At 65.2% G+C, this 27,767-nt stretch overlaps 5 protein-coding genes and 1 long non-coding RNA gene across 9 annotated transcripts; 1 reads left to right on the top strand and 5 right to left on the bottom strand.

Annotated features, from left to right (window-relative positions):
- The first annotated feature begins 31 nt into the window (after window positions 1-31).
- PGGHG (protein-glucosylgalactosylhydroxylysine glucosidase) lies at window positions 32-13,988 on the top strand. 4 transcript variants are annotated; one of them, XM_086749262.1, is made up of 14 exons: window positions 32-136; window positions 6,584-6,850; window positions 7,382-7,592; window positions 7,866-8,298; window positions 9,264-9,383; window positions 9,508-9,639; window positions 9,915-10,026; window positions 10,162-10,234; window positions 10,721-10,857; window positions 11,214-11,347; window positions 11,593-11,688; window positions 12,146-12,243; window positions 13,554-13,768; window positions 13,858-13,988. In XM_086749262.1, exons 1-14 carry the CDS (start codon window positions 109-111, stop codon window positions 13,923-13,925), a joined length of 2,124 nt encoding a protein of 707 aa, XP_086605388.1. In that variant the 5' UTR covers window positions 32-108; the 3' UTR covers window positions 13,926-13,988. The 4 variants fall into 4 exon arrangements, with proteins under 4 accessions (XP_086605388.1, XP_086605385.1, XP_086605387.1 ...); XM_086749259.1 differs by having other exon boundaries at window positions 9,843-10,026; XM_086749261.1 differs by lacking the exon at window positions 32-136 and adding an exon at window positions 5,865-5,939 and having other exon boundaries at window positions 9,843-10,026.
- LOC147600704 (uncharacterized) lies at window positions 2,255-4,782 on the bottom strand. The gene is made up of 2 exons (XR_015258710.1): window positions 3,615-4,782; window positions 2,255-2,480 (listed from the first exon to the last, which is right to left on the bottom strand). It is a non-coding gene; the product is annotated as an uncharacterized LOC147600704 (long non-coding RNA).
- Window positions 13,989-15,313: 1,325 nt separating the features above from the next.
- Window positions 15,314-17,422, bottom strand: LOC147600702 (interferon-induced transmembrane protein 5-like). Its single transcript, XM_086749265.1, has 2 exons — window positions 16,568-17,422; window positions 15,314-15,879 (listed from the first exon to the last, which is right to left on the bottom strand). Exons 1-2 carry the CDS (start codon window positions 16,742-16,744, stop codon window positions 15,664-15,666), a joined length of 393 nt encoding a protein of 130 aa, XP_086605391.1. The 5' UTR covers window positions 16,745-17,422; the 3' UTR covers window positions 15,314-15,663.
- Window positions 17,423-17,532: 110 nt separating this feature from the next.
- LOC147600701 (interferon-induced transmembrane protein 5-like) lies at window positions 17,533-18,766 on the bottom strand. Its single transcript, XM_086749267.1, has 2 exons — window positions 18,549-18,766; window positions 17,533-18,047 (listed from the first exon to the last, which is right to left on the bottom strand). The coding sequence occupies exons 1-2, from the start codon at window positions 18,723-18,725 to the stop codon at window positions 17,904-17,906; spliced, it is 321 nt and encodes a 106-aa protein (XP_086605393.1). The 5' UTR covers window positions 18,726-18,766; the 3' UTR covers window positions 17,533-17,903.
- A 236-nt stretch (window positions 18,767-19,002) lies between these two features.
- On the bottom strand, window positions 19,003-21,205 carry LOC147600700 (dispanin subfamily A member 2b-like). Its single transcript, XM_086749266.1, has 2 exons — window positions 20,507-21,205; window positions 19,003-19,511 (listed from the first exon to the last, which is right to left on the bottom strand). The coding sequence occupies exons 1-2, from the start codon at window positions 20,717-20,719 to the stop codon at window positions 19,344-19,346; spliced, it is 381 nt and encodes a 126-aa protein (XP_086605392.1). The 5' UTR covers window positions 20,720-21,205; the 3' UTR covers window positions 19,003-19,343.
- A 2,712-nt stretch (window positions 21,206-23,917) lies between these two features.
- LOC147600699 (dispanin subfamily A member 2b-like) lies at window positions 23,918-25,349 on the bottom strand. The gene is made up of 2 exons (XM_086748775.1): window positions 25,118-25,349; window positions 23,918-24,466 (listed from the first exon to the last, which is right to left on the bottom strand). Exons 1-2 carry the CDS (start codon window positions 25,310-25,312, stop codon window positions 24,263-24,265), a joined length of 399 nt encoding a protein of 132 aa, XP_086604901.1. The 5' UTR covers window positions 25,313-25,349; the 3' UTR covers window positions 23,918-24,262.
- Window positions 25,350-27,767: the final 2,418 nt, after the last annotated feature.

The raw sequence follows: 27,767 nt of genomic DNA, 5'->3' as shown, positions 1-27,767 counted from the left end.
GACTTGCGGTGGAGCCCCTGAGCTGTTTAACCAAGCGCTTCGCGTAAGCTTCCTTTGCAAAAGCAGAACGACGCGGACCTGAACGCTGCTAATCGCCGGGGGATCAGTATGTCCCGTGTTTACCCTGTGTGCCTCGGTATGCGCTTCGCTGCCCAGTTCCTCTTTGCTGCGGGAAGCCGTGCTCCTGGCGCTTTTCTCAGGTTGAGTAGGCACTACCGGCTGAAAAGTCCTAAATGTGGCCCGAAACAAACTTGTTCCGCTTTTCCCTCCTAACAGCGGCCACTTCGAATGCTTTCTGTAGCATAACTGTTTTGCCCTGCTGCTGCCGCGGTGCCTGTGTGGGGCTGGAAGGTAATTGCGCACAGCCGGAGTTTGAAACACGCGGATGGGAGCTGGGGGCTGCCTCCCGGTGTCCGTTTGGAGGCGCAGTTCTCCTGGTTGTAAGGCAGTAGTAGCAAACCACTGCACTGCGGTTTGTAACAGCAACTTTAAATGGAACGCAGCGGTGGTCACAGCCACGCAGGGCTGACCCAGACTGCTCTGCATGGACAAGGATGCCTCGGGCAAGGGAGGCTTCAGCTTTTAAAATAACAAAGAAAGCAGACTGTCGGACCCTGTACCTGGCCACCCTCCGCTCTTCGGCCTCTGGTGGGCTCTGGCCTAAAGTTCTTGGTCTGGAGGTCAGTGCTGGGGGCCTGGCTCTTCGCTGCCGGCCCCCCAGGGTTACTGTTCTGTGCTGCCCTCGTTGGGGAGGGCGTTGGACCGCGTTGTGTTCTCCTCCCGTGTTGTGCAATTTGGCTTTGTTGTGCTTTAACCGCAGCCAGCAACTAGGAACCACGCAGCTGCTTGCTCACCTTCCCCCTCCTGAGCGGGGTGCGAGAGGGAATCGGAAAGAAAGGAGAACTCCTGGGTGGAGGTGAGTGAGGACGGCTTACTAGGACAGCAGAAGCAGAGAGTGTGTATATATGTTAATAATAATAGAGTGTAGAAAGTGAACGATGCACAGTGACTGCGTGAAGACTGACACAGCCCACCCCGAGCAGCGGTTACGGATCACCGGATCCAAGAGTGACGTTGGAATAGGCCTGAGCGGCGATCTCGGAACAGCCACTTCAGGAGGAAGGGAGCTGCCCCTGGCCAAACCCCCCCCTTACACACGGAGCCTGCCGTCTGCGGTACGGAACCCTTCCCGTGGGCAGTCTGGGTCAGCCGCCCCGCTGTGCCCTCCCAGCTCCCTGCACCCGCGTGCTGGCGAGACCTGGGGCCGCTGGAGAAAGCCTTTGATGTCTCAGCAACGACCAAGAACCTCAGTGCGTTATCGACTTCTTCACGTACCAGATCCCGCGCTACATCCAAACCACAGCAGCTACTGGGAAGAAAAATCGGCTCCATCCCAGCTGAAACCAGCACAGACTTTCCCCCGTTCATGGTCTCTCTTGTCTGCCAGCTGCTTTTCCCGACTTCAGAAGAGAACGCGGAGCAGACGAGCGTTCTCATCAGGACAACGCACGCTTTATTTCAGAGCTAAGGACGGGGAAAAGGGCTTCGAAAAGGATGATCGCCTTACTGGTGTCATGTCCCTGCATGCTGGGAGCGAACGCAGTGCCAGCTGTGCGGCAAAGCTAACGCGTTGTCGGGCTGCCGTCGCTTTGGATGAGGAGCAGAGAACCCTGAAGTGTTGCTGTTGAAGTGGCGCTGAAGTCCCCTCCTGAGAGTACTCTGACATCCCTCGTGTACTGCGGGGAGCGCTCGCCTGTGTGTGATTTTTTTTTTTTTTTTTTTTTTAGCAGCTCGCTGGGGTGAGTGCGAAGGCCTGCAGCCAAAGAGAACTATGGCAGTTGTGTGAGAGGGTTTTCCAAGCTATCTGTAAGTATTTGCTACTCAGACCTTCCTGTGTGGGAGCAAGTGCCGGGTCTCCGCTTCCCTAACACAAATAATTTGGGAAATTTGGTGTCTGGGGGTGGAGCAGTTCCTCGTGCAGGAAGAGAAGTCAGATATGCAGCACCCAGGCTGCAGACCCTTTAGAGTGGCACTTCCAGCCTTTCGGTACTTTCTCGCAGGGAATTTAACTTGATTTTTGCCTCCTTGCCGGAGCCGTGCTGGTTCCTTGGTGTCTGCCCTGGGCTTCGCCGCAAGGGTACCAGCGAAAAGCTGGGTGGGAAATGCTGCGGGCTTACAAAGGGATCCCGCAGGGTTACGGGTCCGCTCCCCTATGAACAACCACGGGGTCGAAACACAACCAACGAGCCGTTACGCTGGATGCTAACGAGGATTTTAATGAACAAACTCCGAGGGTTCCCTCCTGGTGAAGATCTGTTCTGTGGCCTTGTCTTCACTCATACTTCTGCTTTCCACGGGCTGCAGGTGGTTCTTGCCGCTTCCTAATCGGATCTGCTCTTGTAGTGCTCCAGGTGTGCCAGGATCCAGGCTGTCGGCGCCAGGAAGCACACAAACATCGCAGAAAGCGCGATGACTTGGTCCTGCGGCGGGAGAAGAAACGGGAATTGGTGGAATGACTGCACGATGGCCATGTTGCACGTGGGCTTCCTGGGGCAGTTGCAACGGATCAAGCGCGCTTGTCCGCGCTCCTTGCTCTTCCCAGCCCCGTGGCGGTCAGACGGACACGCCGTGGGAGGCAGGTCTGGGGACGCACAGCGGTTTCCGCCGGCTGTGGGCCCAGCAAGCTGCTCTCTGGGTTGGTTTCCCTCGCCCAGTGATACGGGGAAATCGGAGCAACTTGTGACCTTCACTCAGCAGCGGGGCTTGGGCTGCAGGGTTTCCAAAATGAGCTGTGCCTGACTTTCAGATGACTTTGCGGTGTGAATTACCGCCAGCGGTAGCCTATTTTGGGTGCACCGGGGCAGCGCTTAACCCTTTGCGGGGCCACCTTTACTTCTTTCTTTTTATTTGGCTAGGAAAAGAGTCTCCGGGCTCATGAGGCCCTTTGTCGCAGACCTTGGAAAGGCAGCGGTGGGTCAGCTCCACACGCGAGGGGAGGAGGCGAAACCCAGCTGGGATTTCTGGTGGAAGCTCCGTTTTCCCAGCTCCTGTCCCCCAGCCCTGAAGGTCTCAGCAGCTGCAGCGGGTTTGGTGGCCACCATCCCCTGGGGGAGGGAAGATGGGGGGACCTGCACGCCCTGGCTCTGCGGTGGCAGCAGACCCCTGCCTGCGGGGAACCTGCTTTGGGGTGAGTGTCCTGTGGAAGGGGAGCGGGGCAGGCCTGTCCCGGGGCTGGCAGGGTGCCTTGAGGGACTGTCACCTCCTTCTGGGGGTCCCCAGCCTGCCCCATGGCTCAGCCCCCCTGGGCACCCCAGGCTGCTGCAGGGGACCCTCGGCAGGTGCCCTAAACCCCGAAGGCTAAAAAAGGGGCTGAAAGGATAAAACAAAACGGAAGCGAGAGCCCAAAGGCGGGGAGCAGGGCATGCACCCCCTCCTCGTGGGGCTATACCCTCAGCTCACACTGCTCCGGGGCACCTTTCCTCCCCCTCCCCTTTTGCCTTCGCTCCCAACAGAAATAATTTGGCTATGGTCAGTGCCCCTCTACCCGGCCGTCGCCTGGGAACAAGTGCCCTCCCCACCCCCTTTTTTCTTTCCAGCCCCCACAAGCTACTCACGGCAGCAGAGAGCTGGTGCTCGGGCGGTTTGGAGCTGATCCGCGCCCGGGGGACGCGCGGGGCGCGCAGCACGGCGGCCAGCAGCCGGGAGCCCCGCTGGACGCCCCGCATGGCAGCGGCTGGGCGAGCGCGTTGCCCTTCGCTGCGGCCGGGCTGCAGCTGCCCAGCTCGTCACCGCTGCTGCCGCCCCTCGGCACGGGGCCTGCCGCGCTCCCGGGGCCGGCAGCGGAAAACCCTTAAAAGGCGAGATTTTCCCTAACAGCTCACTGCTTAATTTTTTGTTTTCTTCCTGATTTTCCCTCAGCAGCACCCACCTCCCCATGCCTCTGAGGTCACAACCCGTGTCCCCAGCCAGCAGTGTGGGACCTCTCGGGGATGCTCTGTGGGAGAGCAGACCTCCTCTTCTCTCAGGATTTTGAGAACTTATAGCACTCAAACCACAATGGATTTATTTTTTTAAGCTGTTGCAAATGCCTGGTCTTTGGTTGGGGTGAGCAGGACCTTGCTGGTCCCACCCGTGCCCGTGGCCTCTCCATCTTCCTCAGCGCGGGCTCCGGCTCCTCCCCAGGCGGCGGCGGCGGCTGGGGCCAAGGCCGGCCCATCCTCTGAGCTGCTGGTGGGTCTGTTCCCGGCGTTTGATCGGGATGGGCTGGAGTCTGCAAAAGCAACTTCTGGCTGGAGAAACAGCTGCTGGTAAAGGGCAGACACGGCTAACGGATTTCCCTCGAAATTCCTAGAGAAACTTGTCTGTGCCCGGACTTACCCAGGAGAGGATCCTAGTGTGCTGAGGAGTATGGAAACAAAGCCCTCGAAGCCCCCCGTTCTGCTCATGGCTCCTTTGGAACAGCTGCAGTGGGGTTTGAGGAGGTTTGGGCTTGCTGAGAGAAAGGGCTTTTCTGAAAAATGAGCTTTTCGGCATTCCTCTGACGCAGCCGAGGAGGCCAAGCGCTGGGCCGTCGGCTCGGCTGCGGGGCGAAACGCTCTTGGCTGGTGTGCGGGCGGCGGCGGAGGGGATTCCCGCGGGGGCTGACTGGGACGGGCTGGGGCTGCCCCGCGCTCGGGCTGAGCTGGAGGATGGCTCCGTGCGGGATGGAGCGGGAGAGGCTGTGAGATGTAGGATCGAGTAGCACGTGGATCTGGGAGCCTCTGTCTCCTAGCAAGCGCTGAGAAGCGAGCCGGAGGCACGTCTGGGATCCGGAGGGAATACCCACTTGGATCTACAGTGATTGGCTCTTTTTTTTTTCCCCCCGCTCCCAGCTTGGGTCTGTAGCACAATACTTCTGCACTGCCCTATGCTTGCCGCGTTCAACGGGGAGTGAAAGCGTCTATGGAAAGGGCCGCCATCGCCCTTTGCCGAGGGGCGCGACGTGGGGTGGATTTTGTGGGATCTGCTTTTTGGGTCGCCCGTGGCACGAGGCAGCAGGAGCTTTGCCAGCTCCAGAAAGGTCGGCGGGGAAACGGAAAGCTCGAGCCTCTGCCGCGGCCAGAGGACGCGCGTGCGGCACGGTGACCGCTGGCTGTCTCGAGGGCTCGGTCGTGGATCTCTGCGGAGAACCAGAGCGGGGAGCCGGAGCCAGGCGCTCGCTGGCGCCAGACGGGCAGAGGGCTCAGGGGAGGGAAGTGGGGGAGAAGCCTGCCGAAGCTGGGATCTGGATCCGTTCCCTCCCAAAGCCGGCGAGGAAGAGGGTGGGAGCCCGGCTGGGACGAAGGGCGGTTATCGCGTGTGGTTCTTGCTGCGGCAGCGTGCGTGCTTCCTCCCCGCGCTCGGGCGGGACGGCGGCCGCAGCTCTCCGCCGGGCCCCCGCCGCGTTTCGCGGGTCATAGCTCATCGGAGCCCGCTTCCTCTCTCGGTTCCCCCTTCCCAGGCGCAGGGCGGCCCCGGATCCCTTGCGCTCCCACCGTGGGCGATGAGCTCAGCCGGGCAAACACCTGCACCTCAAGATTTGGTTTTTTATTACTGATATTTTTTAAGGAGGAGAAAAAAAAAAAAGTGATTTCCTTCCTTCCTTGTTTCTGGCTCCGTCGGGTAACTTCCGTCCTTCCCCGTGCGGGAGCCTCCGCCTGCGCGGCCCCAGCCCAAAGGCAAGAGCAAACCTCTCGCTTTCCGCGCCCCTTCAGTTTTGGTGGGGCTTTTTCTTCTTCCCTGAAGGCAGGAGGAGGACTTTCCTCACGCCAGGCGGTGTCCGGGGTTGAATCGTGAGAAAAGCGAGCGGCTGCAGGCGGGGAGGGATTTTGGGGAGCTCTCCCTGCCGCCCCGTGCCTCGCTCACCGTTTTGGGGTTATTCTGGTGCTCAGCGCTGCCCGGTGCAGCTGCCGCTCCCTCTTGTACGCTCCTTTTGATGCGTGTGTGTGTTTATATACGTATTTATGTATAAATGCACCTTTTAATATATATATAAATATATATCAATGCAATAAAAGGCTCCCACCGCAGTAACCGGAGCTGAGCTAGAGCTGGGAGAGCAGGGGGGGCACAGGGTGCAGGGAGCTGGGAGACGGGGGGGCTGCGGGAGAGCGTCGAACAGCGTCACGGAACAGCGCTGGGAGGAAGAGGAGGGAAGTAGAGGAAGGGGGCTGTGTTGTGTCGGGAGAAGCGGGCAAGGTCCTGTCACGGAGCAGGGAGCCGAAGAGGGAGGGAAATTGGGGAAGCGACAAAGCCGAGGAGTGGGTGAGGTTTGGGGGAGCCGGGGGGCTCGGCTGGAGCGGGGAGGGAAGGGGGGAGCTGCGACGGGGGAAAGGAGCCCGGGCGGAGGAGAGCGACTGAGGGGTCGGAGGGGCGGCCGAAAGCCACGGAGGCCCTCGGAATGCCAGGAGCTGGAGGCGGGCAATGCCCGGGGCGTTACGGGATGGGTACGGGGAGAGAGGCCGCAGGCAGCCCCCGCTTCGGGTGGGCGCCCGGCACGGCCACGCTCAGCCTGCCCCGCCGTTGTCCGGCCGACCCTTGTCCCCAGCTCTGTTCTGTTCTGCAGCTCGCGCTGGCGAAATGGCCGACGGCAGAGAGGACCCCGCCGTGTTCGCCTCCGCGTCCCTGCCCTTGGACCCGCGGCTGCTGGCCACGGTGACCAACGCTTACCTGGGCACGCGCGTCTACCGGGACGTCCTCCACGTCAACGGCGTGTACAACGGGGCGGCGGGCGACACGCACCGCGCCGATGTCCCCAGCCCCGTCAACGTTCGGATGACAGCGCCCGGTGCCGGCAGCCTGGCTGAGACCTTCGCCTTGGACACCCGGACGGGTAAACGGTGGAGCGCGGGCAGGGCTCGCCCTGTCCGGCCAACTCCTGTCGGGTCTCCGTCTTGGGCACCCGTCGCTCTTTCCTGGCTGCTGGCAGCCCTCTTCTGGGAGTCAACAGTCTCCTTGCCTCTTCCGCAAGCTTGCGTCTTTCCTCTCCCCGTTCTCTGTTTGCCTGTGAGGCATTGTTCTTCTGAAGTTGTGTCGGAGCAAGGGGAAAATTCCCCTTTCTCGTGAGGACAGAGCGATGTTCAGGCTGTATCCCGATCCCTGCTGGAGCCAGGCTTGGCAAACACGGTTTAATCGTGAACCCTGATAAAATGTCGTGCAGCACAAACCGCTCCTCGGCAGCCTGGCCGGATTTGGCGGGTTAACAGTGCTGTCCGGTCAAAAGCTGTGTTTGATCCGGCCCTGGGAACGGCGGTTCCTTTGCCAGGAATTCCACAGGTTCCCAGCAGGACAGGGCAGAAACAGGAGGCTGGGGCGGAACACCAGGACAGGTGGTTCTAAAGGCTGACAGCTCTCGTGCCTGCAGGGACCTTCAGCCACGAGCTTCAGTCAGCCGACTACACAGCCACCCACCGGCTCTACGCTCATCGCTCCCTCGTCCACCTGATGGCCTTCAGCATCACCATCCGGCGGTCGGCTCGCACCGCCCGGCCTGTCACCGTCCGGCTCCAGACCCCATTTGTGCCGGAGAGCCAGGACTTGGACCTGAACCGGGGACCGGACTTCCAGGGAGCGCAGTGAGTTGGGTCACCGTTGTACAAGTCAACGAGTTGGGGAAGGCAGCGCGTCTGGAGGAGGTGACCTCCTGGGACCGGGAACCGGCCGTAAGGAGCATCAGTCTCCTGCGCTCCGGGGGCGGGACGGCAGCTGAGCTGCAGCGTGGGGACAGGGGAGCTTCCATCCCTTCCATCCCTCCCATCCCAGCTGGGAACGGGAGCCCGGGGGGAGGTCCGCTCTGCGTGGGTGGACGTGCACGGAGCCCTTTCCCAAATCCCTGCCATCTCCCACAGCTACGTCTTCGGGCAGACGCTGGTTCCCGAGGTGGAGGGGGGACCCCGCCCCACCGTTCACATGCTCTGGACTCCGGTGCCGCAAGCCCTGACGCTGCGCGGGGAGGAGCAGGAGCGGTGCTGGGAGTTCCTGACGGCCGTGGCCGAGAGCGAAGAGGAGGTGAAGAGGAGCTACAGCGAAGGGCTGGCCCTCGTCGCCGCCGGCGCCCTGCACTCCTCCCACGCCCGCGCGTGGGCCGCACTGTGGCGCGGGTGCAGCGTGGAGCTGGACGGGCCGCTGCCCCTGAGGCAGGCCCTGCGTGGCTGCCTCTACTACCTGCTGAGCGCCACCCCGCCCCGCGGCAGCCTGGGCGTCTTCCACGGCATCGGCCCCGGCGGCTTGTCCAACGGCACTCGCGGCGAGGACTACTGGGGGCACGTCTTCTGGGACCAGGTGGGTGGGGGCCGTACCGGCTGGTGAGTGGGGGCTCTGGGCAGCCGCTGGGACGGAGGAGACTCGGCGGGGACTGCTGGGGGGCCGCCTCCTCACCCCCACGTCGGGGTGGCTTGGCACCAGCCTTGTTGGAGAGCATCCTCCTGCTCCGTCGGGGACGGCTGCCCAGGAGCGGCTCCTCTGGGTTGTCCTGAAATCGAAGGCGCCCGGGGCTGCTGCGCAGCCATCGAGGGGCTGGGACAGACCCCACCGCAGGGCAGCCCCCTTCCCCAGGCCGAGGTCCGGGGCTGGGAGAGGTGGGGTTGCTCGCCCAGGGGAGCTTCGGTGACCGGCTTAGGGCATGGCCGGCGGCTGAGAGCCGTTTGAGACGCGCAGGTCGGGACCTGCCCTTCTCTTCCCGGCGGCGTCGGCGAGCCCTCTTGTTCCAGAACCGCTGAGGAACAGAAGCATGTTCTGTGTCGGGCATGTCCAGCCGCCACGCACGGGTTTGGTGTGTACTCGAGGTGCCGGCTGGGCCGGTGGCTTTGCCCCCGCCGGAGCCGTGGATCTGCCCTCGCAGCCGTGCAGCTCCGCGGGTGCACGGCGCAAGCAGGAGACGCTGCGGGGTGGCGCTGAGGGTCCCGTGCCAAACGTTGTCTGGTCTTTTGGTGGGCGAGGGCCTCTCGGTGCTGCGTGCTTTCCTCCTGGGGAGGCGTGCGGCTGCGACCCCCTCAGAGCCTCCCTGCCTTCCCTCCCTCGTGCAACGGGACGTCCCGCTGGGATCATCCCGGTGAGACCCCAGAGAGCAGCGGGCACGGGCAGGGGCGTCACTCGTGGATTTGTCCCTTTCAACGAGCCCACGGGACAGCGCCTTTCGATGGTGGCAAGAGCGCAGTCAGAGCATTTGGGGCGAGGGGGAAACTGGCGGGAGCGTTTGGGTGCCCCACAGCCAGTCCCACCGCCCTGTCCTGCTTGGGTGTTTCCAGGACACCTGGATGTTCCCGAACATCCTGCTCTTCTATCCCGAGGCTGCCCGGGCCATCCTGGAGTACCGGATCCGTACGCTGGAAGGAGCCTTACGCAACGCGCGGGAGCAAGGCTACAAGGTGGGGGCTGCTCCTCTCTGCCTCCGGTTTTATCTGTGGCTGTGGGCAGGCGTTGCCTGCCGGGGGCTGGGGCAGAGCCCCTCGGGGTGTGCTCGGCCCCCTCACGGGCGCCTGCTCCCGGCAGGGCGCTAAGTTCCCGTGGGAGAGTGCGGCCACCGGCCGGGAAGTCTGCCCTGAGGAGATCTACGGAGCCCAAGAAATCCACGTCACCGGGGATGTCTCGGTGGCCTTTGAGCAGTACTACCGCACCACGCAGGTACGGGAGCGCGTGCCAGCCGTGACCGGCACCGTCCCTCCCCAGAGGAGCTCTGCCGTTGTCCGCTCCTGCCAGAACGGCCGGTGGCACCCCGGCTCTCTGCTTCATCCCCTGTTCTTGCTCCTCACGGGCCGCTCAGCATCCTCTCGGCTCGCTCCAGGCCAGTTTTCCAACCTCTTCTCCTGCTACATCCCTCTCCTCAGAGCTCCTGTCCCGCTGAGCTGGGGTCTGGCTGGGTCTCCCTCACGCTTCTCCCTGGCTTTGGCTCCCTCCAGGACCAGAAGCTGTTCAGGGAGGATGGGGGCTGGCGGCTGGTGGGTGCCGTGGCCGAGTACTGGTGCAGCAGGATGGAGTGGAGCGAGGAGGAGCAGTGCTACCACATCAGAGGTATGGCTGCGGCCCTGGGCCTGTTTGCAGGGACGGGGTTTGCCCTCCTCAAGCCGCTTCCCCGGGGCGGGGTGCAGAGCCACGCGGACCCTCGGGAGCGCTGCGGTGCGAAGCGTCCCCTTCCTCTTTCTGCAGGTGTCATGCCCCCGGATGAGCATCACTGCCGCGTCAACAACTCCGCTTACACCAACGCCGTGGCCCGGCGCAGGTAACGCGCACGCCTTCGTGAAGCGTCGGCCTGTCTCTCTTCCTCTCGGCCTGGGAGCCTGGCTGGGGTGGGAGGCGGCAGGGCCGGGATGCTCCGCTCCTCTCCTCTCCTCTCACCCCTCTGTCTGCGCTGGCCGCCGTTGCCAGCCTTTGCCGTGGTCCGTGGAGGGTCCTCTGCCCCGGTTCAGGCGTCCACGTCAGGCCGAGAGGGATTTCACCTCACGGGAGGGTTTCTCCCGCTGCCATTTGTGAGATGTCTGCACAATCAGCCGGCTGGAGACACCCGAAGCTGGAGGAGCGGGCTCCCCGCTCCAGCGACGAACGCTGTCGCCCCAGGCTCACGCTCTGACCCGTGTTGTTTCGGAGAGGCTCTTTCTCTGCACTTACGGCTCAGTCAGTTCTTTCTGTTCCCTTTCTTCCCTTCCCCTCCCTGAGGGGTCACGGGCACCCGTGCTTGACACAAAGCATTGTTCTCCCTTCTCTGCAGCTTAAATTTTGCGGCTGATCTTGCTCGGGACTTGTCGATCCCCGTGCCAGAGGAGTGGGTGGACTGTGCCAACAAAGTCAAAGTGCCCTTTGATGCGGAGAAGCAATACCACCCCGAGTACGACGGTTACAGCCCAGGTCAGCGTAAGGGCGGCGGCGGAACTTTGCCCGGCTGGCCCCTGCTCGCTCTCTGCTGGGGCTCTGGCTGGATCGAAGCTGGGAACGGCGGCCAAACGCTTGGGCAAAGGAAAGATCTCCAGTGTTGGTCGCCACCAGCCTGGGTGCCGTCACGTTAGGGCTGCCGCGCTGTCCCGCTGCGGTGAATGAGAAGCAGCTGCTCTGCCTCCAGCACGGCAGCCGCGCATTGCCCTCCCCGCCCCGTCCGTGTGGTGTTTGCTGTCCCACACCGACGATTCCGCGCGGGTTTGCTCCCCGACGCCCTCTCTGCCGCTTATTCCCGGCTGGCACGCGTGGTCTGTGACTCCTCTCCCCAGGCGAGCCCGTGAAGCAAGCTGACGTTGTCTTGCTGGGGTTTCCCCTGATGCACCCCATGAGCCCCGAGGTCCGGAGAAACGACCTGGAGATGTACGAGCCCGTCACGGAGCAGGATGGGCCGGCCATGACCTGGGTAAGCATGGCGCATGGCCCAGGGTGGGATTCATCCGCGAGGCCGGGGTTTCCACCCGAGCCCGGCGATGGGCAGGATTCGGGGGACGTGCTTGGGGGGAACGTGGGCAGCTAGCGCAGAGCAGATGTGTGCTGAGGGTGGCCGCTCCGCTCAGAGGGACGCCGGCGCGGTGTCACCGGGGCTTTTGCCGTAGTGTGACCCCGGGGGAGGCGGCAGCTGGCGAAAGGCCGATTTCCTCTCCGCAGAGCATGTTTGCGGTGGGCTGGCTGGAGCTGAAGGAGGTGCGCAGAGCCCAGAGCCAACTGAACAAGTGTTTCAGCAACATCACGGAGCCCTTCAAGGTCAGCTGCGCGGCGTGGCCGCTTCCCCGGGACAAGCGCTGCTTGCTTCCATCTCGCCCGTTCCCAAGTGGGTCCCATCGCACGGGGAGACGTCGCTTGGACTGGGGCCTGTGCTGACCGCGCTGGTGGTCACTGGGTCACTGGGGGTGGTTACACGGAGCTGGGCAGTTGTGAGCGGCAGGGAGGCATCTGCTTCCTACCAGGCAACGCAAAGCCACGGGCCAGTATCACGGTCAGCCCAGGCTTCCTCCTGCCTGCCGGGGACAGGAAAGGGGAGGGTGGCACTTAGAGACCCACCGGAGCCCACCCACTGCCTGGTGCCAGGCCGGGCAGCAGGCATGGTCACTGCGGCCCCCAGCTACGCGACAGTGACAATGACAAACGCGTTCAAACCCGCGTATCCGTGTGAGGAGTGCCGACGCAGCCGCTGAGTCGTGTTTTTCTCTTGCCGGAGCAGATCTGGGTGGAGAACTCGGACGGGTCAGGAGCTGTGAACTTCTTGACAGGGATGGGTGGATTCCTGCAAGCTGTCCTCTTTGGCTACACAGGGTTCAGGTGAGAGCTGCGCTGTGTCTCATTTGGTTTCTAAGCAGCTACAGGATGCTCGAACCCTTGCTGTTGAGCTGGGCAGTGTGTTTTTACTCGTGAAAAAGAAAGGAGCTCGCAGCATCCAGAGCATCCTCCGAAGCCCCCAGCAGGTGACAAACAGACGGGAGCGGGAACAGCTCCGGAGGGAACGGGGCACAACTCGTCGCTGGGGGAGAACAGGGTGGAGCTGCCAGAAACGATGAGCTTTGGTCCGTTCCCCTCCAGCTGCGTCAGCGTTGGGAGCCACCGGCTTCCCCCCTCGTGACAGCTAGACCCGCACCGAGCTCTTCGCGCCACTGGCACCCTCGGGGACGAGGGACGGTGCCGTGCGATCTCGGGATTGTGGTCGCCTGTCCTCCGGCTTGGCCACAGCATCACCCTCCCCCCTTCAGAGGTGGTGTGGAAACGAAGCCCCCCGCAGTCCCCCGACGCGTCCTGCCCTCGGCACGCGGCTCTGCCAGCCTGTGTGGAGGAGAGCGCTCGGCGGGCATTGCCGCCACGTTAAAACGTCGCGGGGAAAACGCTCGTGTGGCTTCAAAGCCGTGTCTCGTACCTGAGGCAGGCTGGTGGTTTCAACCCTGAAGCAGCGGCCCCCTGAGCTTGTTCTTAGTTTAATTGAGGACGGATCGGACTGACGAGCCTTTTGATTTTCAGCGCGCTGTCCCGGCACTAACTACGTGTTTTCGCTCTGCCTGTGTGGCCAGCAGCCGCTGAGAAACCCACCAGTCTCTTGTGGAGCTGGGTGTGACTGCCGCGTTCCCGCTGAAAGCCGTAATCCCGGCTGTCGCGGGGCCCAGAGGTCTTCAGATGCCCTGCCCGTGTCCGGCTGCGCCCCTCTCGGCACCGGCTCGAGCCACGGCCTCTGGGGCTCCGGCCAAATGTCTGTAGATGTCGAGATGACACTGACGCAGCCCTCGAGGCCGTGCTTCTGCCGTGCCCGTGTCCCGGCTGGAGCGTTGGCCGGCCACGGAGGCTCTCCATCTCTTGGGTCCTTCCCGGACCATCGAGCCTGCTCAGCGGCTGGAGATGGTGTCCAAGGCTCTCACGCGCCAGGATTTGAGCAGGAGATAACAGCGGCTGTCGTCTTTCTTCATCCAAAGCTACTGCGCACAAAGGGGCTCTGTTTGGCTTTGGGCGGGGGCTTGGAGAAAGCGTTCAGGCTGTTTGCTTGGCTCTTACCTTTCGGAGAAGACGCACTTACAGCAGTGCTGGGTTTAAGCGGCTTTCCGTGGCGCCCACCCTTTGTTCCCGCTGCTGACGCACTCCTGCCTTTCCAGGATCACGAAGAGCGGCCTCCGCTTCAGCCCTGCCCTTCCCGATGACGTCAAGGCATTGAGAGTCACCGGCGTCTCCTACTTCGGCAACAAACTGAGCTTCGCCATCACCACGGAGGAGATGAGGATCGCGGTGACCGAGTCGCGCCGGGACGCTCCGGCGTCGCCCCTGGAAGCGGTGCTGGAGGAGTCGGGGCTGCGGCTTCCCCTGCGCGAAGGTGCGCTGCCACCGCCAGCATCTGGGGCCCGAAATACAGCCCATTCGGGGAGCAGCCGAGGCCGTTCCTCACGCAGGTTTGTGTTGTAGGGCAGAGTGTCTCCTTCCCCACGGCGGCCGGCTGGATCCAGAGGTTGTCACCCCCCCGGGCGCCTTGAACCCTGGCTGGTTTGGGCTCTGCGTGAGGGACGCTGAACCCATCGAGGTGGCAGGAACGCGCTGCGGAGCGCGGGTGTGGGCGGGGGGGAAGGTAAACGTGGGGTGGGGGTGTCCCAGGCCGTGCCGCAAACCCTGAGCCCCGGGGAGCGGTGCTGGGCTCGGAGCCCTCACCGTGGCGGGGCTGCCGGCAGCTCCCCGAGAGATGCTGAGCGTCTATGCCTGCACTGGGGGGCACCGAGCCCCTTGCTCCCGCCCGCGTGCCTTCAGCATCTCTCGCTGAGCAGGGGAGACGACGTCAAGCCCGCGAGTGGCTATTTTAAACGCGTTTTCTAAACGCCCGTGAGTTATTGATGCTTTAAACGGCCGCGTTTACCAGGATGCCCCCGGCAGGTGAACCTGCGCCCTGCCCTGGGCCTCACCGCCTCCCGTGTCCAAAAGCGCGCAGCTCCCTTTGGTTGGAGTTATTTGGCGTAACGTCCTGCTTCTAACCCCTTCTCTGCGTTGCCATCGCTCTTTCCCAGCAGTTTGGGGGTTAAAGCCCTCGTAACTCGGTGTTTGGGGGCTGCGGGGAGCGGTGCCCCCCGACACGCGGCTGTGTCCCTCGCAGCATCCCCCATCCCGGGGCTGGCCGCGCTGCGCTTCCCAGCCCCACGCCCTCGCTGGAGCAGCCGTGGGCCAAGGCGAGCGGGTGGCACGGGCGTCCCCTGCCCCTCTCCCCGCAAACCCCAGGCATCTCAGCCGAATTTATAAAAAGCCCTGCGGCCGCTCCCCGCCGCAGCCGGCATCTGGGAACGCTTAGGGCAGGAGGCGAGGCGACTCCACCACCTTGTAATTACACCGGCGGTCCCTCGGGCCTCGTCACAGGTCACCCAGCCCCTAATTAGCGGGAGTTCTGGGCAGCGGGGCAGGGCCAATGGACCCCTCCGCCTCCTCGCCTCTGATAACGGCCCTGGGGGCTGCGTCTGGGGAGCTGGGGATAAAGCCTGGCGCTAAAGGGGGTCCCTGTCCCCAAAAAAGGCATCCTTCTGGTCCAGTTGCCACAACGAGCCAGCGCTGGCCTGGGGAGGGACAGCACAGAGCAGTGGGGTTCCATCCCGTGCTCGTCCCCTCTGTCCTTGCTGGGGGACGTCTGCTTTACTGCAATGAGTTTGCAGGTCTCAGCTCCCCTTGGAGGGGACGGCATCTCATCCGCTCGAGCGGGCCCCATGGGGACAAGGGGCTTCTCTGCTTCTCTCCCCTTCTCGGGCCCAGGTGGGGCCCCGCTGGTTTGCGGCTGGTTTAGGCTGGGTGGCTCTCAGGATGGTGGAGATTATTCCTTCTCCTGGCTGCACAGAGCACGATCAGAGCAAAAACCCCAAGTATTCACTGCACACAGAGGAGACTCGCGAGGTGTGAGATGTTTAATGATTTAAATAGTGATCACCGAGCCAGGGGGGAGGCTGTGTTCCACACAGTTAAAATTAAAAAAAAAAAAGCAGAATAAACAAAAACGAAGGAGCTGCCTGCAGAAGCGTGGCTGGGAGCCGGGGTCAGACACCACGGGACTGGGGGTGCCGAGCCGGGGGGGTGGGGGGAGACGCAGCGGCGCGGGAGAAGCCTGTGGGGCTGCCTCCCCCCGGCCACAGCCGCCCGGCGGGCACGAAAGCTTGCGGCCTTGGCCCTGCGCGGTGGCCGGGTTACGCTGGCCTGTCTAGGGTGGCCACCGGCGCTGCGAAGGAGCTCCTGCGAGCCCTGCGGTCAGTTGTCCTCGTCGCTGCCGCCAAACTGGTAGCTGAAGAAGCCGACGGACTCCTGGGCGAGCTTGGAGAGGTGGATGACGCCGGTGACGACCAGGGCGGCCAGCAGCAGCGGCAGCACCACACTGGCCGCCGTGGCCAGGGCGTTGTAGCACCTGGCCTTGGAGCTGAAGCGCCGAGCGGCTTCCACGTCCCCGGCCACTTTCCGGTCCCGCGCCTGCAACAGCCGAGAGACGGGGCAGCAGCAGCGCCCGGGCGGCCCCCTCCCCGTCCCTCCTCCCAGCCTGGTGACGTGGCCTCGGCACCCTCGCAGCCCGCAATTCAGCCCTCGGCAGCGATGCGCCGCCGGCCCGCTCCCCGCCAGCTGGGAGGGTGGCCATCCGTCCGTCCATCCGTCCATCCCAGGTTGCCTGTGTGCTCCCGCTCCCCGCCCAGCCCCGCTGTCTTTGCTGCTGGGATTTTCCTTCCCGCTCCCGTCGGAGCCTCGCTGGCTCCAGCCCTTGCGTGCCCCCATCTCTCCACCCCAGCCAGGTCCAGCTGGGGAGCTGGGGGAGCTCGGGCACTGCAGACCCCAGCATCTTCTAGGGAGCAGCAGCTGGTCCTCAGGTGGTGCCAGCGCTGGGGTGGGGAGGCTGTGGTCACCTGGGGGTCCCACGGCCCCTTAACAGGCGGCAGGAGAAGCGGGGGGGCTTTACCAGGAGCTGGCACCACCTGCAGCTGGTGCTGGGCTCTTGTCCCCCCTCCCAGCCCGCCCAGGAGCAGGATGCTCTGTGCCTCCATTTCAGGTGCTCCATGTCTCCTCGGGGAGTCCATCCCGTGGCATCGGCATGGGGGGGGCTCCCAGGTGACCCCAAATGTTCGCTCTCCCACTCCCACTCGGGACCCGGCCGGCTCAGCGCCTGTACCTTGACGGAGAAGGCGAGTGCCACGAAGCCAAGGCAGCAGAAGTTCATGTAGATGGTGTTGAAGATGGACCAGATGAGGTGGTCGCGGGGCGGCGGGGAGACCCGGACGGCGGGCGACGGCTCCTGCTTGTGTGCCGGCCTGGGCGGGTGGTCCTCCCGCGGGTAGGAGGTGTCCATGGCCACGGAGAGGGGCACCCCGTGGATCTCCGGCTCCAGCAGCCTGGCCGGGGAGGCAGGGCAGGGCGGCCCCTTTATACGGTTCTGGTCCGCGGCACGGCCCCGGCTCCTCTATATATAAACCCCAGAATTACAGCCCTCCTCGGGCTGCGGTCGGCGGGGAGGCTTGGCCCGGAGCGAGGACAAACAAAATCGGTTTCGCGGGCCCGTGCTGCTTTTTATACCCAGCCTTCCTCCCGCAACGAGGAGCGCGGGCGGCTCCAGCGTGACCGCAGGAGAGGCCGAGCGCGTGGTGGGACCACCAGGATGGAGCGGTGGGATGGCTTTGAAACCAAACGACCCCTGCCCCGAGGGGCCGGTACGAGGCGGACGCTGGGCGCCAGGATCCCTCGCTGTGCCGCCCCGCACCAGCACCTTCAGCCGTTCCCTCCCGGTGGTCTCGGCCGGGAAGACCCCTCCTTCGCAGCGTGGCTGAGCCGCCAGACGTGTGAAATGGGGAATTAATACCAAAATGTGGAAGCGCTCCAGCGTCCCCGGAAGTGGAAGGGGATGGGGCTGCACGGTGGGCTAGGGCGCGTACGGCCGGGAAAACATGGATTTTTTGTTCTTTCCTTCTGCCGTGCCTGAACTTTTAGGACAACACCTCCCTGGGCTCCGGGCTGGCGGTGCTCTGCGCTGCGGCGGGGATGGAGGCAGAGCCGTGGAGCTGGCAGCGGCAGCAGGAGGCAGTCCCGGGGGCGCGCAGGGACCCCTGCTCCTTCCGCGCCGCAAGTGAGGTGACAGGGGGGTTTGGCAGGACGAGCTTTATTTCTGGCAGCAGTGACCTACACACGCGTCGCAGCCCGGTTAAATGCCAGGAAGGCCAGCGGCTCCCTGCCGGGGCGCACAAGGGAGGACGAAAGTGGGGTGCCCTGCATCCCAGCCGGGCCCACCCATCCCCTTCCACGGGGCGGCTGTGCCGGGACACCCAGGGGCGCAGGCAGCGAGGGGCTGGGGCATGGTGATCCCCACCGCGCCATGCGCCCAGGCTGGGGACATGGGGACATTTGGGGAGAAGGCGGAGGGGGGCAGGAGCAGCATCCCAAGGGGTGGCAGGAGGAGGGGGGCAGGAGCAGCACCCCAGCGGGTGGCAGCAAGCGGGGCGGCGGGCGCGCAGGGGTCAGGTGGAGACCACGATGATGACGCCGCCGATGGACACGACGGCGAGGACCAGCAGCAGGGAGCAGACGATGTTCAGCACCTTGGCGCGGGTGCTGTGTCGCCGGGCTCCCTCCAGGTCCCCCAGCACCTTGCAGTCACGGGCCTGGGAGGGGCAAATGGGGGCTCAGCAGGGGGGGACCGTGCTGGGGGTCCGGCCCAGCCCGGGGATGTCCACAAGGTTGGGCTGGGACCTCAGGGATGCATCGGGCCGGGACAGGGGGTGAAGCCACTGGGCACTGCCCACTCCCCCCGCCCAAAGGCCCGGCTCTCGAGGGGGACCAGATCGGGGGGTCTCGGGGCAGGGTGGCAGCAGGGGGAACTGGGATGAGAGGTGGGATCTGGGGGTCCCGGGACGGCAGGGAGGGCTGGAGTGGGTTGGGGGCGGGTGGGCGGCATCGAGGGGCCCGAGGTGAGGGAAAGGTTCGGGTCGGGTGGGCCAGATCGGTGCGGGAGCGGGTCCCGGGCGGCCCAGGAGGTCTCAGCGCAGGGGTGGAGTCGGAGGGGGCTGGGCCGGGGGTCCTGGGCCGGGGATGGGGTCGGGCAGTGTGGGGGGTCCCGGGCCGGGCTGGCCGGGGGCCGGGCCGGGGCCCGCCCCCCCCCTCACCTTGATGGAGAAGATGAGCGCGGGGAAGCAGAGGCAGCCCAGGTAGCCCACCGCGTAGCCTAGCAGGACGTTGAGCAGCGACCAGAGCACGAAGTCGCGGGGCTGCCCGGCGGGGCCGGCGGCGGGGGGCGCGCCCCGCCCGGGGGGCTGCAGCGGGATGGCCACCTCCGCCTTCATGGCCGGGCCGGGGCGGCGCGGGCGGCGCGGGGAACCAAACCCGGCCCCGCACCGCCCCGGCCCGCCCCCCCCCAGCGCGGGTGGAGCGGCCGGAAACCAACACCCCGCCCCCCCCGGGGGGTTCGGGCCCCTGCGCGGTGGTGGGAGAACCGCCCGTGTCCCTGTGCCCCCCCCACCGCGTCAGCCGCGCCTGTGGGGCGGCTTGGGGGGACTCGGGGAGACCTGGGGGACTCGGGGGAGACGCGGAGAGAGCTTTAAGGGGGCTTCGGGAATTAAATGTGGGTGGGCAGGGAGCTTTATTTGCTGAGGAGGGTGGTCCTGGCCAGGCTGCGCCGGGAGGGTGCCTGACACCCCCTTGTCCGGCGGCAGAGGGGACAAAGGTGCTGCGGGGGCCGCGCGTCTCCCCTGCGAGGCAGGCGGCTGCGGTTCGGGTGAGCGGGGGGGAAGGGAAACGGAGGCCCCGGTGCAGCTGCTCCTCGATGGGACGGGGTCAGAGGCGGGTGCGGGCCCGACGGGACGGGGTCAGAGGCGGGTGCGGGCCCGACGGGACGGGGTCAGAGGCGGGTGCGGACCCGACGGGACGGCATCAGAGGCGGGTGCGGCCCCGTCGGGACGGGGTCAGAGGTGCGCGCCGGCTCGCCACTTGTTGTAGTACGTGACCACCAGCACGATGCAGGCGATGGTGCCCGCGATGCCCAGGCAGAAGGCCGCGATGTTCAGGTGCATGGCCGTCTTGCCGTAGCTGCCCGCAGCTGCCGGGTCCCGGGCGATTTTCCTGTCCCTGGCCTGCGGATCGGGAGAGGGAGGTGGGTGGTGAAAGGGTGCGAGGCGGTGGTGGCGATGGGTGCAGGGGACATCCCGGGCTCCTCATCGTCGCGCAGCCGGAGCCTGACACCGGGATGCACCGGGCTCTGCTGCAGCCCTGAGAATCCCACCCCGATGTGACTGAAACAGAGCTCGCCGCAGCCCAAAAGGGATTTTTTAGTGGGTTCTTGGAAGGTGCTGTGCTTGGAGGGGGCAGCAGCGTGGGAGGGGGCGAGCCGGGCAGAAGAGGGGGCTCTGGCTGGGGGTGCCCGCACAGCACCCACCGCAGTGCTGACAGATGCCAACACGGCAGCGCTTATCAGGGCATCCGTTAAAAATGATTAGCTTTCCGGGCAATAAAGGAAAGGTGTGCAGGGAGCAGCGGTTCCTTATCTCCGGTAGGGGCAAAGCCTCGTGGCGGGTTGGGGAGGGGGCCGGCAGCCGGCTGCCCACCTCATCCCCTGGCGAGAGATGGTTTGGGGCCCGCGGGAGGTGAGCCCGACCCGCCGCGCTGCCCGGCTGCCCTCTCCCCAAAGCACCGAAGGAGGACGGGCGGCCCTGCCACAGTGGCTGTGCCGGGGACGCCGGGTGCGGGGCAGCGTGGTGGGGCTGGGCGCAGCGGGAGGGTGTCTGGGGGGGCAAGGATAGGGAGTGAGATGGGGACAGGGTGGTTTGGGGCAAGCTAGGGCAGGGTGGGATGAGATGGGATGGGGTGGGACAAGATGGGACAGAGTGGGATTTAGTGGGACAAGACAGGACAGGGTAGGATGGGGCAGGACGAGATGGGACAGGTGAGATGGGGTGGGTGGGACGCGATGGGACAGGGTGGGATTTGGTGGGAAGGGACAAGATGGGGTGGGACACAATGGGACGGGGTGAGACAAGATTAGGGAGCCCTGGCAGGGGGGCAGGCAGCAGGTGGGACCCCGGCAGGGGCTGGGCAGGGGGTGTTGGGATGGGGGTGCCTTTCCCCTCACCTTGATGGAGAAGATGAGCGCAATGAAGCCCAGGCACAAGGGGTTGCAGAAGATGGTGTTGAAGAAGGACCAGAGCACGAAGTCCCGGGGGTTGGGGACGGGCTGCGGCTGGACGAAGGAGGTGATGGTGGGGCCGAAGGCGGTGGCCGGGAAACCCACGCCGCTGCCGTGGGGCTGCATGTTGATGCTGACAGACTGGGGGATGCTCTCCATGGCGCCCGGCACCGGCGAGGAGCGGGGCGCGGGTGCCCGGTGAGTTATAGGCGAGAGGAAGGGATTGCTGGGGTGGGGCCGCCACGCCTGCCGCCACGCCGGACACCTGGGCGGGCGTCCCGAGTCTCCGGGGCCGTGGGACTGGGTGGGCTCCCCGGGCGGGATGGGGGCTCAGGGCCAGCCCGGGGGGCGGCTGCAGCCCCGGCTGTGGTCTGGGGGGCTGGCGGAGGGTGATGCCGGTGGGTTGGGCGACGCCGTGGGGCGTGGGTGCCTCGCCCGTTCCCCTTTGCTTTTTGCCCTCTCGTGCTGATAAAGCGATTTCTGCCCTGGGCAGCGCCATGCCGCTCGGTCACAGCGGGGACGCGTGTGTGGGAGGACGGCGGGGACACGCTGCCGGTGGGGGCCAGCTGCCAGCTCCCCGAGCCCCCTCCCCAGCTGCGGTCCGGTGCCGGGGGCTCGGTCCCCACCCGCGGGGGCTGCAGCCGGCGGCAGCGGTGGGGTCGCCCAGCCGCCGGGCGCGTGTTGGGTTTCGGGGGTTTTCTCCCTGCCTTGGTTTCGGCACCCCGAGGGGCTCTCGTGGCGTGACGAGGTCTGGCGGCTGCTAAAAAAAGGCTGAGGGGTGGAAAAAGGAGGAAGAAAGCAGCAGGGAGATAAAAACCGTAAAAACCATCGGAGTAAAAAAACCCCACCAAGGCCCAGAGCTGCGAACCAGCCGGGTTTTGACACCACAGCACCCTTCCGGCTGGATGGCCAGCTCCCGGGGCGAGCCGGGGGCTGGGGACGGGAAACCAGCCCTCGGGTTTTTGCCGAGAAGTGGGGTTTTCCGCGCTCAGAAAGAGCAGAGGGTTTGTGCCGGGGCAAGAGCGCTCGTCACCTGCGCTGGCTGTCACGCGAGGCTCGGGCCCTCCCGGTGCTTTGGGTGTGCTCCCAAGGTCTCGGCCCCTGACGTATGCGATTTATTCATTTATTTATTTATTTTTTCTTTTCCTCAGCCACTTCCCCAGCGGCACAGGGCTGCTTGTGGAGGTTAACGAAGTTCGTTAGGTTGCGGTGAAATTGAGGAAACGCTGGGGGAAGCGGGGAGGCTGGCAGGAATGGGCAAGGGGATGGCAGGAGGAGGGCGCGGGGCAGGTGGGAATTTCGGAGGGTGTTGGAGTTCCCCATTTTGGGGTGCGGGGGTCCCTCCGTGGGGCACCACCCGCCTCTCCGGCTGCTGCGGAGGCGAAGGGACCCGCGGCGTTGGGACGCTGGCCAGGGGCAACTGGCAGCCGCAAGGACGGAGCGCAGCCGGTTCGTTCCTTCTCCCTCATTTCCGAGCGTTCGCTTGGGGATCCCGTTTCCCACAACCCCTGGCACAAGCGGGAATCTCACCGACCCGAGCTCGGTGCCATCCGCCACCGGAATTCCCACCTCCCCGCCCGCGTTTCCAGTTTATTTACCCTTCCAGCTGAACAAACGAGGCGCTGGAAGGCAGAGGCAAAGTTCAACCCGCATCCACGGCGGCCGGGCGCCGTTGGGGGCGTGGTGGGTGATGGCTTTTGGGGCAGGGTGCGGGAAGGCGGAACGCCAGGGCGGCGGGCGGCTTTGGCGTGCCCGGGGGCGAATGCGGGACCGTTAGGTGTGCGGGGGGCTTGTCCGGCGGGGCCGAGAGTGGCTGGCCGGGTTGCGCCGAGGGCCGCTGCGGGTCCTGCTACTCGCTTGGCGCTGGCTTCTGGCCGCGCGGCCGGGCATCCGAGGGCTCGGTGGCTGTTTGCCAGCAGCCCGGAGCAATTGCCAGAAGAGCAGGAACGGGCTGGAGCCCCGCTGCCCTGTTCCAGCGTGGCAGCCCCCGAATTGAGTGAATTCCCCCCGAACAAGGGCGTTGCTCTCCCCTCTCACAGCCCCCGGCCCGGGATTCCCTCCCAGCACCCGGTGCCCAGGGGCACCCCACGCCGGCACACCCCGGCGGGAGGGTTTTGGGGCGGTGCGGAGGGTGAGGGGCTGCCTCTCCCTCTCCGATGCCATCCTGCTCCCGACGGGGACATCGGAGCGGGACCACCCAGGTGGGCTTTGGGCTGCAGCGCATCCCTAGGAAGGGGTGCCGCAGGATTTTTCGCGTGCGTTGGCTGATGAGGGGTTTGGGCAGAAGGCGGCTGGATCCTGCTCTCGCCGGGGTCGGGGAGAGAGCGGGAAGCGGCCGGAGCGTGCGGGAGCGGGTGGGATCCGTCACAGTTCGCCGGCGTGCCGCCAGCCCCTTGTGTAACGGGATGCGGCTGCTGCCAGCGCCGACGCGAAGCGGCCCCAAGCCTGGGAGGTCAGGGCGATGTTTTGGACCGGGGGGTCGCTGCCCTTTTAAACAACTTCTTGACCCCTGTAGCTGGACTGGGACGTCCGAGCCAGCATCCCGGGCGAGCGAGCCGGGTGGGCGGCGAGCAGCCCTGTGTGCGACCGGAGGCACGTGCTTGTTTCTCTTACGGGAAGAAGCGGAGGAATAAATGATTCACCGGGAGGTCGGTGCCAGGGAGCCTGCAACAAATAACCGCTGTGTTTCGCAGGCGGGATTTCTGACATCTTACTCATGAGCGCAGCATCTTGGCAGGAGCCTGATGTTCTTGGGGAAAGACAAAAAATAAAGAAAAGCTTTTTTTTTTTTTTTCCCATCCTTGCAGGGCCCCAGCCGCAAGGACCTGAGCCTGCCGAGGGCGAGGAGCGATAAGGCTTCCAGCGAGCCAGGGAAGGAGGAAGCCAGGCCAACCGCATACTTGAAGCTCTGCCAGTTGGGCTTCAGCCAGGATTTTCGGCAGGCTCTTGCCCGGGTCACTTTGGACGCTGCCAAAGCCGGGTGGCCCAGTGCCACAGGCTGGTGGCCCCGGAGGCGCGAGGATCGCTGCCCGCTGCCCGGCCGGCCCTCGCGTTGAGGCGGTGGGGATGGCCGGTGCAGAGGCTGGATGCTGAAACAGCTTGGGAGGGGAAGGGGGGGTCACCATCTCACTGCACCCCACAAGCAGCCTTGCCCTTTGGACAGCCCCCCACCCAAAATCAAGCTTGCTCTTGGCTCTGCTCGCCAAGTTTGCCTGGCCCAGTGCATCCCTGAGCATGGTCTCTGTGCCGAGGGACAAGGTCCCTCTCCAGGCGCGTCCCGAGGGCGGACGCTGTTCCTCAGCCGGCCAGGCTGGGACCCTGAACCACCCCCTGCCAAAACGAAAGGGAGCCAGGAGAAAAAGTGGAAGAAACTTTTATTTGACCTAGGTTTTCTCCGAACGAGGTGCTTCTCCTTGGGGTTATTCTTAGAGGCACTTGGGGCTACAAAATCGGAGCGAAGCGGCAAGCGGCAAGCTCTTTCTCTTTGCTACAGCCGGTTTTCGGGGTGCGCAGCTCTGGCCAGAGGAGAGGCGTGGCGTCTCCAGCGAGGCCGATGAGGGCCTAAGCAGGAGCGCTGAGTGGCGAGGAAAACGGGACGGGACCCCAGCGGGCGCCAGGGGGCCACACGGAGGACATCCCCCTCACCCCCAGCTCCGAGGGGTGGCGGGGGCTCCAGGACGCCCTGCCCACGGAGCAGGGGGGCTAAGTGGGGCCTAGGAAGGGGTGGTGCGGCTCCGCCTGGGTGTTGAAGAGGTTCACCATGGCGATGGTGCCCGTGGCGACCAGGGCGATGATGAGGGCGACGAGGAAGATGTTGAGCAGCAGGGCGGTGATGTTCAGGTACTTGGCGGTGGAGCCGTAGCTGAGCGCCCCGCTGTAGTCGCCGAGGACTTTGCGGTCCCTGGACTGGGGTGGAGGCAAGGGGAGAGTCAGCAGGGCTGGGGGGAGCCGGCGGAGGGGGACACCCCAGGGGGCTCCAGGCTGCGGCCGGGTGCTGGAGGGGCCATGCAAGCCTGGGCCTGAGCCCCGCTGAAACACCCTGGGGTGCCACCCGCCCCAAACCCCCACCTTCGCCAGGGCTTCCAGCCAGGGCCAGGCGAGCACTGGGGTGGGGGCTCTGTGGGGTCCACGGGTCTCCCTGGGCTTGGGGGCTCCGTGGGGGCTCTGTGGGGTCCGCGGGGCACCCCGAGGTGGAGGCTCTGTGGGGTCCACAGGACTCCCTGACTTTGGGGTCTCTGTGGGGTCCGTGGGCACCCCGGGGCGGGGGCTCTGTGGGCTCCACAGGACTCCCTGACTTTGGGGTCTCTGTGGGGTCCGTGGGCACGCCGGGGCGGGGGCTCTGTGGGCTCCACAGGACTCCCTGACTTTGGGGTCTCTGTGGGGTCCGTGGGCACCCCGGGGCGGGGGCTCTGTGGGCTTCCCAGGACTCCCTGACTTCGGGGGCTGTGCGGGGTCCCCGTGGGGCCCGCGGGGCACGGCGGGGCGGGGGCTGAGCGGGGTCCCCGGCTGCCCCCGGGGTCGGGGTGTCCCCCCCCCCGCACCCCCCGCGCCCCCCACCTTGACGGAGAAGACCAGCGCCAGGAAGCCGAGGCAGCAGACGTTGGCGTAGAGCGCGGTGCAGAAGGACCAGGCCAGGTGGTCGCGGGGCGGCGGCGGCGGGGGCGGCTCGGGGGGCAGCGCGGAGCTGCGGGACAGCCCCTCCATGTCCAGCGCCTCGGGCAGCGGCCCGTAGGGCGGCAGCGCGCGCTCCATGCCGGCGGGCCGGGGGCTGCGGCGGGCGGGGGGGCGGCGCCGGGCGCGGGGCCCGCCCGCGGTTTCGTTTCCCCGCGCCCCAGGACGGGGCGGGCCCGGCGGGACACCCCTGCGGAGGGGGCCCCCGGGCCTCCGTGTCCCCGCCTCCCCCCCGCTGCTTCCTCGCCCCCCTCCCTCCTCGCCCCCCTTTTTGCTCCCTTCTTGCTGTCTTTGCCCCCTTCTTTCCTTCTCCTCTTCCTTGCCTTCTTTTTCCTTTCTCCCGTATTTGCCCCCTTGTTTTCTCCTTTCCTTACCCCCTTCTTGCCCCCCTTCTTCCTTGCCCCCTTCTTGTCCCCACCTCTCCTTACCCCCTTCTTTCCCCTCTGTTTTCCTTGTCCCCTTCTTTCTTTTGTTGCCCCCTTCTTTCTTTGTCGTCTTCTTTGCCTTTTCTTTGTTCCCTTCTTTGGTTCCTTTCCCCTTCTTTCTTTCCCCCTTTATTTCCTTATCCTCACCTCTCCTTATCCCCTTCTTTCCTTGTCCCCTTCTTTGCCCCATTTTCCCCTCTTCTTTCTTTACTCCCTTCTTTCCCTCCTCCATCTTTCCGCTTTCTTTCCTCGTCCCCACCTCTTCTTGTCCCCTTCTTTCTTTGTCCCTTTCTTTGCCCCTTTGTTTTCCCACTTCTTTCTTTCCCCCATTCTTTCCTTGTCCCCTTCTTTCCTTATCTCTTTCTTCGTCCCCTTCCTTGCCTTCTTTTTCTTTGTCCCCTTCTTTCCTCCCTCCTTTCCCCTTCTCTCTTTGCCCCTTCTTTCCTTGCCCCCTCGTTTTCCCCCTCCTTCCTTCCCCCCCTTCTTCCCTTGTCCCTTTCCCCGTCCCCTGTCTGGGATCAGCCGTGAGCGTTTTGGGGTGCTTGGTGAAGAGACCCCAGACAATTCCCCACCACAGAGCACTGGGAGCCGCCCTTCGCTCCCCGCTCCCCACTCCCCGCGGTTTGGATTTTCGGCGCGTGCAGGCACTCAAGACTAACGGAACACAATCCCGTGGCCCCCAGGTGTTCCAGCTCCGTGGAGAAGGAGCAGCCCTGGCTGGGATTGCCGTTGCCTTGGCACGGTGCAGATGGCCGCTCCCTTCATTCTTTTGAGGGGGTTTCTTCCCGGAACGCTTGTCAAGCATGGCTGGCCCGGGCCGGCAGGATGTTGTGGGAAGGGCTCGGGCTTGTCCCTGCCTGTGAAATCCCCCAAATCCCGCTGCTGGCGGGGAGCGCGGCTTTGGGCAGGGCTTTGGGCTGGGGCTGGGGCTGGCTGCGAGCGCGTCCCCTCCGGCCCCGGCCCCTCCAGGGCAGCCCTTTGCGGGGCCGAATGGCCGGGAGCAAACCCCGCGCTTGCGGAGGGACCCCGGCCCAGTGCCCACTGCGTCCCTCGCGAATACGGGGGGAGGCCAGGAGGTGCCCCTTGCTGGGGCCATGGCGGGGAGGCCAGGAGGTGCCCCTTGCTGGGGCCATGGCGGGTGGGGGGAGGCTGAACCTGGCTGATGGCCACGCGAACAGCCCCACGCCGGCCCGCGGCCTGCCGCTCGCTTTGCTGGAGAGATGCGAAAACGGGGGCATGGACAGCTTGATGTCCCCGGACACACATCTCCCACGTCCGCTGGGAGAGCCTCGTGCAGAGACCCCCTTCATCCCAGCCTCCTCCTCCTCCTCCCGCGGTGGGGGCTCGCTTCCTCACCAGGACCCAGCTTCCCGCTTTCCCTGCCGTGTGTCTAAATTGGGCTTAATTACGAGCTAATTAACTTTCCACATCTGTAAGGGAGCTGAGCGCAGGGAAATCCAAACTAGAGCACTGGTGCCCTCTAGTTTTCCCAGCTGTGAAAGTGTCTGTTTTTTTTTTTTGTTAATAATGGATTTCTCACCTGCTTTGGTCCCAGCCCCGCGCTGCAGCGAGGAGGAGCTGCTGCCTCAACTTGGGGAGCGGGAAAGGAGAAAACAAATAAAAAAACCCAAATTGATGTTTTCGCCACTGTGCTGCCGAGGGAAAAACCAGCCTGTGCATCGGTGTAGTGAGCTGTGGCTGGTCTCAGCCTGGCGGAGCACGCGGGGCCCCGAGGAGCCGTCCTGGCCAGTGGCTCCTTCAAGGCGGTGCGGTCCGAAACTCCCCGGCAGCGAGGCCTTGGTCGCTGTCGGCACAATCAGCTCTTTAATTATTAATTACTGTCCTCGTGCTTCCAGACGGCCCGACCGGCAGGAGCGGCCTCGGCCCCGGGGGTCCCTGCACCCGGCGACGGCGATCCCGAGGGTCCCAGCCCCCGTGGGATCCCTGCGGTCAGGGAGGGGGATCCGAGGGTCCCCGCACCCAGGGAGGGGGGGACTGGGGGTGACCCCGCCGCCCCCTGCCCCGGACCGGGCCAGGCCGGGCCCCGCAGCCCCTCCCGCGGCCGCGCGGGAACGTGCCATCCTCGCCGCGGGGGGGACGGGTCGGGGGGC

This window comes from Chlamydotis macqueenii, chromosome 5 (genome assembly GCF_036417535.1).
Source record: "Chlamydotis macqueenii isolate bChlMac1 chromosome 5, bChlMac1.mat, whole genome shotgun sequence".
Lineage (NCBI taxonomy): Eukaryota > Metazoa > Chordata > Aves > Otidiformes > Otididae > Chlamydotis > Chlamydotis macqueenii.
This window is presented reverse-complemented; position numbering and strand designations above follow the sequence as displayed.